At 38.4% G+C, this 9,368-nt stretch overlaps 1 protein-coding gene across 3 annotated transcripts in view; it reads left to right on the top strand.

Annotated features, from left to right (window-relative positions):
• The window catches only part of LOC107094046 (protein Wnt-7b), a 54,042-nt gene that overhangs the window by 13,295 nt on the left and 31,379 nt on the right, over window positions 1-9,368 (top strand). For 2 of the 3 annotated variants that reach the window (XM_015389447.1, XM_015389446.1), the window contains exon 2: window positions 3,391-3,617. In XM_015389447.1, coding sequence (XP_015244933.1) covers window positions 3,391-3,617 — 227 coding nt within the window. Of the gene's footprint in view, window positions 1-3,337; window positions 3,618-9,368 lie in introns of all 3 variants that reach the window. The other variant, XM_015389448.1, reaches the window with a different exon arrangement.

The raw sequence follows: 9,368 nt of genomic DNA, 5'->3' as shown, positions 1-9,368 counted from the left end.
AAGTGCTGCTGGCGCGTCTTCCAACAACTGATTTTTTTCTACTACACCCGGCTACGCTGCTTCGCTTCTTCTTCTTCTTGTTTACTACTGGTGGTTGGCTTTGGTCGCAGTACCGCCACCTTCTGCTCTGGAGTGTAAACGCTTCACCTATGAGAAAAAGGAGCAGCGCATGAACCGAACGAAACACACGCGAACCGAACCGAGACAGTCGAACCGAACGATTCTGACGGTCTTCATAAATCGTCCCATCCCTAATATATATATATATACTTTTGTCCTTGGTTTTTATTCAGATTCTCTGTTAAGTTGAATCATGATGCAATAAAACTGTTTGTTTAGCATTGTTCCTCTTCATTTGTTCCATCCCTGAGCTCTTCCATCCTGTTTTACTCTGACACACAATTTGCCTGAGTTTGTTCACTCATGTCTGCGGTTAATCCTTTTCGAGGTCAATGTCGTATTTCAAAGCAGCAGTGTTCCTCCAAGTTCATTTCTGGCTGCCCGTCCTCAACATGTTTGAAAAGTATGTATCTACACAGTTTTGATGGCTGTAAACACAGACCTGGAGGGAGTTGGCACTTTCTTTTTGGCACTAATCTGTTTTTGGCTTCCACAGCAACTGCAGAGCCCACCTTAAACGTATGCTTTTTCTGTATTTACAGCAAATTACTGCATGTGTGTTGTTGTCTCTCTCTAAGTAGAGCAGAGTACGAGGGGTGTCATTTTCTCATAAGCATAATGACACATTGAATTAGGGTGATTTGTGTTTAAAAAAAACCTTTTATGTATTCATTACAAATTAATTGTGGGATCTGGCTGAAGAATAGCTGTCTTTTGTGAACATCAGGGTAGTACTTTATTTCGAGAGTCCGTCTCAAACATGTAATTAAACAAACCCTGAGATGTATTTCTTTGTGGGACATGTGTTTAAAAGAGGGACACTGCTTCTACACCAGTAGCAACCACACTTATGGACAATATATTCAAACAGAGTCTGGAATCAGTTCATTGCAGTATGGTACCAAGCAATTAGTACAGAAACCCCAAACTTGTTAGTCAGACTGTCATCATCCAAGCCAGCGCTTAATGTCAGCAGTATAGTCAAACATGCATCCAGGCTTTCTGCAGGCTCCTACTGTATTGTCTTCAACATGTTTAAGATTATCACTAATTTTAGACATCGCTTGAGTAAATGTATAATGACAGAATTATCAGTACCTGTAACAGTGCCAATAAAATAAATGTAGAGGATTGTTTATGTTTGCTTCATTGTACGGATAGGAGATTTCTGGGTTTTTTGGGGAAAAATACCCAATGACACGACAGATGCTAGGATGGACGGTGTCCCGTATGGGAACATGTGCCACAAGTGGAACACAAGGGGTTACCTGAAGTAACACAGCACATTCATCTAAGGATTCTACATTAGCTAGCACAGACAGATAAGTTGCTAATGACAGTATCTTCACTTCGCATTAATTAGTGATTGGCTAGAAATCCCTGACCAGCAGTGGTGTCAAAAGTACACACATTTGTTACTTAGGTAGAAGTATAGATACTGCAGTTTAAAAACACTCTGGTAAAAGTTGAAGTATCAACTTGACCTCTTTACTCAAGCAAAAGTGAAAAAGTATGAGCTCTAAAACCTACTGAAAGTATGAACGTATAAAGTAACCTTAAAAAAAAAAAAACAGCCAGATGCCACTATATCAATTGAAAGCTCAATTTTTTGACTATTTTGAAAAATTCTTTGAGATAGGGCCAAGGATGAGGGAGGTCTTGTTGCTCTCACCTGTGTCTGACCTTTCAGACATTTCAACATCTGTTTCTGAATCCAACATTGTAGCATGGCATAGACAATTCACGTTTGCAGTTTGAAGAACACCTGCTTGCTTCTGATGATTTCCTTTAGCTAACCAATGAGTGTTTGTGTTATATGACTCATCCAATCACACTAGTTTTCACTAGATGTGGATGGAGCCAATGATCTGCATTGGATGGAGCACATGACGTGAAATAAATATTTATAAACATTAAACCGAGCCCAGAGTAACGATTAACATCTGTTTTAAAAATGTAAGGAATTGAAAGTACAGATACTTGTGTGAAAATGTGATGAGTAGAAGTCAGAAGTAGAATTTGTACTTCTAATTATTTTGTGTGAAAATTTAATGAGTAGAAGTTAGAAGTAGGAAGAAAATGAGGTAATGGAGTAAAGTATAAATACCTAAAAAGTGTACTTAAATACAGTAACAAAGTATTTGTGCTTCGTTTCTTGACTCCTCTGCTGTCCAGATTTTAGTTGCTTTTCTAACCAGTCAGAAGGATGTTGCTGGCTTTTTGGTCTTATTACATATAACAGCAAAGAGAGAAAATATAGCATCTACAGCATGGGAATATAGAGGCATCCAAAGACAGAAATCCTAACAAGTTTTCAGGACATAGAGGTTTTTTGCAAAAGGGTTTTTATTTCTCATCACACCAGAAGGCTTCAATGAGCTGAAATGTGTCTGATTGATCTGAAGAGCTTGATTCTGTGCGGGGTCTAGTTTAAAAAGCAACAACATGTACAGCTGTGTATGAGGCTTGCATTTTCACAAACCGGACATAGCTACCAGACATTTTGAACAATCTCAGGAACATTGAGCAGGACCTATTAGTATTTGGCTCTATATATCTGTGTAAGCAGATTTTCTATCATATGAAATGTGCTCAGCAGCTCTGTTAGACCTCTGTCCTCCCTTAAGTAAATCCAGAACTGGCAAATACCAATCAGCGAGATGTCAGCAATAGGTATGTTTTTTTGTTAACATGCACATCATGTTATTTAAGTTTACTTTTTTCAATCATTTGTGCGAGAAGGGCACAAATACAATATGTATCTTCTGTTGTATGCTTCCTTTGCTATTATGTTGGTCTCTTTATGGAAAAAAACATGTTTTTTGAAAACTCCTGAACTGCGCTTTGCAAACATCTGTCGATAAATGTATTTTTATGTAGTTGCTTTTAGGGTTTCTGATATACAGGAATAAATGCATGTATTTTAATACAGTGAATAATTTAGCACATTGACTTCTGAGGAGATTTAAGATGGCACTGACATAAGACATAAGAAAGGTTGCCTAACCCTGATCTTATGCAATGGGGGAAATATTCCTCTCCCTACGGTTCATGATACTATGGACTGCAAAATGTACTGGAACCAGATGAGATATACTCAACTCAATTTGTTAATTTTTTCTTTTTTTGTGGTTATCCACCAACCAGTGATATTTTCATGCAGTGCAGCTTGTCCAAACAAGGTCTAACTCAGTCTGTTTGTGTGTCTGGTGTGTGGGTGTGTATGTGGGTTTGTGTATGTATGGCTGTGTGTTTTTCTTTCCCCGGCAGGGCCCTGTCCTCGGTTGTGGCTCTGGGTGCCAACATCATCTGCAACAAGATTCCAGGCCTGGCACCTCGCCAGCGAGGCATCTGCCAGACCCGGCCGGACGCCATCATAGTTGTGGGCGAAGGTGCCCAAATGGGCATCAATGAGTGTCAGTACCAGTTCCGATATGGACGCTGGAACTGTTCAGCGCTCGGAGAGAGAACGGTCTTTGGGCAGGAGCTTCGAGTAGGTCAGTCTGAGTTCTTTCACTGAAGAGAAAAGTAACTGTATGTATTTATGCCATTTTTATAGCTATCCCCTTCTAAATATCTCTAGGGTTTACCATCTGGAGTTCTGAAGATATTTTTTATAGTGTGAAGTTATTTTAGAATACCTTGTTTATTTCCTTATAACATTTAGATGTGAGGTCTATTTAGATCTGTGTAATCTAAAATGTAAAACAAGTTGTAATGTGTTACATTTGTCAAAAATAATTTTCATATTTTCTCTGTTTGATCACACATGATTTAGTACTCCTAAATGTAGTATATAATACATCAATTTAAAGCTTCTTTTTTTTTAGATGGGCTTTGAACATTTCCCTTGTTGGCTAACTTTGAATTGGGATTCTTTGTTGGTTTCTTTGAACAATAACTTTCTTCTTGCAATTCTTTCATAAAAAAATAGATTTGTGAGCTTTACAACACCCAGCCATCCTGTTCACAGGGTGTCTACTACTCCAGTTAGCTTAGTCTCTTGGCTGCTTCTCTGATTAATGCTTCCCCAAGTTTTTGGTTTAGGTGGACATCCATGTCCTGGTAGATTCCAATTTGTATGTTTTTACTTTCAGATGATGGCTTGAACAGAACCCTGTAAAATGCTTGGGACACGGTTTTATGACATAACTACTTTTGAAAAACTACTTTTAAAAGCTTTTCTCCACCCTCTCCTGTGTGTCTTGATCTTTCTGATGCTGCTTGTTTACTACAATTTGGTAATTGGGAGTGTAGTTTGCCATTGCAAAGTACACTGCAGTGGTGTCAGCTGTAAGACATTGACTTCCATTCTGGAGGTTGTTGGTTTGAGATGGCCTAGTGGTTAGGGCATAGAGCTTGGGATCCTGAGGTTCTGAGTTCTAGCCCCACCCCCACAGACACACACTTTGAGCAAAAGACCCACACTGCTCCCCGGGCGCCGCACAATGGCAGCCCACTGCTCCTCAAAGGGATGGGTTAAATGCAGAGAGTTCATTTTGTTTCTCTGTGACAGTGTAATGGCAATAAAAGCTGAAACAAAATAAATAATTAAGTAATTAGCTGTAAAACATAGAGAAAACACTGTTGCACTGGGTTTTATTTAAAGATTATAGAGTTAAGAGGATTACATTTTTTTTAGGTTTAATTATTTTTAAAAAGATGTCATCAGTGTTTTGCTCAAGTTTATGATCAACACATTTGTTATGACACACCTATAGACAGCATATATCTGACGTCATCTAAAACGCTGGCATATGCTGAACTTTCTATGTATTTTTTTCAATTTTGGGCGTATACATAGAGTATTTATACCAAGTCCAGGACTTATGTCAAACTACAGCCTAACTTACGCATAACACACAGTAGAATAATTCCCATGAAATGCCATAAGCCGGTGTCCTGAGGGGGGCAGTGATGGCACCTGACCTGCATTAAAAGATTTTTTTGATCACGGTATTAACCTAGCTGCTTCTTAACGCCAGTTACAAAAAAGAATAAAGAACAAGAAAAAAGACAGTTTGCAGTTGCAGCAGATTCAGCATCATGTCTGCTAGGAAGTTTGTTGGTCATGGGCGTGAATGCAGCGAGGATTCATCACACTCACCATCTTGCTCACTGTTTCCTCCTGTGAACCCTGTTTTATATCAAAAAGGGTTCCATTATGCCATTTTCCAGTAGCTGTATATTGAAAACACTTTCAGTGGTCGTCTGGAACACGTCAAATACGTTGATAAACATTGAAGATTAGTTCTTGATAAGTTACGCATAAGTTATGCACAAGTTACTCAAAGGTTTTGGATAAGTTAGACACCATAACTTATGATTAACTTACACTTAATGTATGTCAACGATTAGATAACTTACCTGTAAATCATGCCCCATGTATGAGCATACGCTGGCATAGGTCAATATACTTGTATGTCAAGGTATGCCAGCGTGTTTCAGTGTGCTTCAGCGTACTTGAGCATGCTCATAACTTATACAAAAAGTACCCATAACTAATCCAACGTATGCCCCAGTTTTTGCCAGATTTTTCGTACGTCAGGCATATGCTGGTCTTAATTGTTAAGGTGTGACAGGGGCTCTATATTACACAAGCTTTATGTAAATACTTGCTGTTTTTAGTTGTAATACATTGAGTTTGATTTAACAAGGCTGCATACTGGGTGGACTGTTTTGTTTAACAATTTAATAAAAAAGCATCCTGGATTTGGCTTATTTATGAAATGAGAAAATAATCTGCATAATGCATGCCATTATATTGTCTTGATTTTTTGAAGAATCTAAATCATTTGGTAACAGCCCTGAACCTGCTGAACCCCATGACTTGTGTCTCAACACAAGCCAAAGCCAAGCTACGCCCTTCATGCAGGCTAAAATGCAAATCAGTAACACACAATCTGTTAGGCAATTTTTCACCACCCAAGCTCGCAAGAGCTTCATGTACTGTCGATTTCTCTCCATCGGAGATGGCCTCAAGTTAGATGAGGTTGCTGCCTACGAGCATGCTATGCCTTCTATTGATGGCGGTTGTGCTTCTGTTTGAGTTTGCAGCATTTAATCTTCACTGGTCGTGCAGGGCTCATGGAAAACCTTTGGAAAAAGTTGCGCTTCAGTGATAATCGGGAGGATCTATGTTTTAAAAAATTATATCTCAAATGAGAAGAAAACTAATGGTGTTATTCTAGCCAAGCCATGTTGGACAGAATAGTTGGATACATCTGTTGTTAATTAGGTTAAATTGGTTGTGTCCATGCCTGGCTTCTTTGTGGGTGAAAGTGTATAACATACAGGACAAATACTTAAAGCTGGCAAATTAATATTCATTACCTTATATTGTTCTGTGTCATATATTCTCTTGAAGTACCCTTGTTTTGAGAACCCCCTTGTTCAGCACTCTTAGTGCTGTTAAGAATTTGCAAAAGTATTCTTTTGGGTAGGCTCTGCTGCTCATCTTAGCAGGTCTTAGTTGATCAGATAATATGTAAGACCTTTTGAAATGAAAGCTTTACCCTGTGCCCTGAGATGAACTGGTGACCTGTCCAGGGTGTACCCTACCTCTCGCCCGTAGACAGCTGGAGATGGGCACCGGCACCCCTCGCGGCCCCGCTTTGGATAAGCATGATGGAAAATGGATGGGTGGATGAATTTACCACGTCTCACCTTGACCTCCAACACCAGAGACATGTCACCAGTTTTTTTTCTCACTGATGTTTTATCAGACAAAGGAGTGTCATTAGGATTAGGGCTCGGCAGCTCCTGCTTTAATTACAGCCATGTGCTCCATCTTAACCAATATTAGTGCATGATTGAACAGTTTAAGTTGGAGTGGTATAGATGTGGATTCTTGTGCGTTTGTAAATGCATACTGCAAGACTTCGGCTTTTACTTTGATGCATTGGGAAAGGATAATCTGATCCAATTCCAAAGTTAGTGTCGGACCCATTTCATTGCGAATATGAATATGTGAGAATTCTTCTGCTTTTGTAGATTCACATTTTTGGTGTAAGAAAATTTTAAATAACTGGGAATCGGAGTCATTCTCCTTTCTGAATAATGGAGTAGCTGGATATACCTCAGATGTTTAGGCTTGCTAAATATAATTAAAACAAATAAATGTTGCACCTTTGGGGCATCTGAAAAAGGTACCTAGAGTATGGATATACCCAAACCTGTGGAGGTCTAAAATTCTCTTTATCCCTTTCATTATTTTGACTGTTATCGTTTTTTTCCCCCTCGATGTCACGCAGTAAAACTGTTTTTTTCTGAGCTGCTATGCTAAAATGTGTGGACTAATGGGCCTGGTTTAGACTCAAATCCTTGGGCAAGACACTTCACCTGCATTGTCTACTGATGGTGGTCAGAGGGCCCGGTGGCGCCAGTGTACGGCAGCCCCGCTTCTTTCAGTGAGCCCCAGGGCAGCTGTGGCTACAACGTAGCTTGCCACCATCAGTGTGTGAGTGTGTGCGTGAATGGGTGAATGAATGTAGTGTAAAGCGCTTTGGTCAAGTCTAACTTGAATAAAGGCGCTATATAAGTACATGCCATTTACCATTTAAATGTTGTATCAGAATCTCAAAATATAAGATATATATTTTTATAAGTAAGGTTTTATCCACACTTTTCATAATTTACCCATATGCATGAATTACGTCGCTGACACAGTTTTAAAAAAAGCAAATAATTCCCATACCAATCTAACTTAGTGTTTGCCATATTGTTGTTTTTATGAATGAGTGTTCTATGTTTGGCATAGTGACTTGTTCAAATATGGCCTCCTCGCTGAGTCAGCACCATATTGTTTCCTTCTGCACTTTTTGACTGTTGAAAGGACTGAGTTAAGGAGTAACCAGAGTAAATGCATGTCAGACTTTTTTATAGGTTCACATAATTTTCTTCCACTTTACAGTTATGCGCTACTTGTTTTAGTTATTGAAAGCTCTCCCGCAAATACATGCATCAAGTTTGTTAGCAAAGATTTAGTACACAGGTAGCATGGCAAATGATATTTTTCTATACAGTCTCTTATCAAAATGTTTGTCTATAAATCTGGAATAGCAGTTCCTCAGGCATAACTGCCTGATGTATTTAAATTTAGAAGATATTAATATCTGCCTAATAATTCAATTCAGTTTATTTATATAGTGCCAATTCACAACACATGTCATCTCAAGGCGCTTTACAATTAAACCAGATCATACAGTCAGTATGATCTGGTTGAATCAGACTAGGCTTTTTCATTTTGTCTCAAATGTTTCTTCATTTCCTCAGCATGTAAACAAAACCCCATGTTTGATTGGGATTTAGAGAAAAAAATCGGAACTGTGAGACATACATTGTTTTCTACTTTTATACAGGTCTCAATAATTTTTACAGCCAAATTTTAATGTATTTATAAATGCTCTTTTGGGTCTTTTGGGATATATCTCTACCAGCTGTGCAGTAGCTGTAAGATAAAACAAAACACTGTCTCTTTTGGTGAACAGTAGGCCCATAGGAAAAGAAATTGATAAATGCTTAGAAAATAATTCAGACTCAGCTACACTAAAGAGCTTCTGTGAACATTAGATTTCAAGTCCTGGTACCAATCCTCAATCTAATTTCACTCTGGACTTTGATTTGCTGCTCCAACACTGTAGACTCTAAATGATTAAGAAGATCCTTAACATCAAATTTTACAAGAATCTTCTAATGAACCATTTTGTTTATTCTTGTAAGATGAACCAAAAGATCATCTAAAATATACCAACACCCTGAACCATAAGGACTGATTTTAGAAAATCCTGATCTACAGTATAGTTTAATATGGATCACCAAGTCCTGTTACGTTTGTGGCTCTGTCCCCCTACATCTCTCATGATCTGCTGCTGTGGGCTTTTTTTTCTGTCCAAGTTTTGGTTTTTCAGTTATGGTTTGATTTATGTTATTCTGTGTTTGCTTTTTATATAGATATAGATTTATATAATTTTTGAACTACTTCTTAGTTGAACTATTTCCTCCTATTCAGCATTCTTCGGTCATTGTTCGAGTTGTATTTTTCCATTCACTGTTAACAAGTATCATCAGTTTCCCATGGCATCACAGTTATCTTAAGTTATCTCCAGTCCCTTCCCCCATCCTCTAGTTTCCCCCTGGTCGTTTTGTACTTTTTAGTTATTAGTTTATTTCCCGTTTAGCTTCCTGTAAGTTCTTTTCCAGTTATATTTTAGCCCTTTTGTATTCTGTGGTTACTCTCTGTTGCACCC

Source organism: Cyprinodon variegatus, unplaced genomic scaffold (genome assembly GCF_000732505.1).
Source record: "Cyprinodon variegatus isolate N-32 unplaced genomic scaffold, C_variegatus-1.0 Scaffold459, whole genome shotgun sequence".
In the NCBI taxonomy this organism is placed as follows: Eukaryota; Metazoa; Chordata; class Actinopteri; order Cyprinodontiformes; family Cyprinodontidae; genus Cyprinodon; species Cyprinodon variegatus.
Note: the sequence above shows the minus strand (reverse complement) of the source record. Positions and strands in the feature narration are given on the sequence as shown.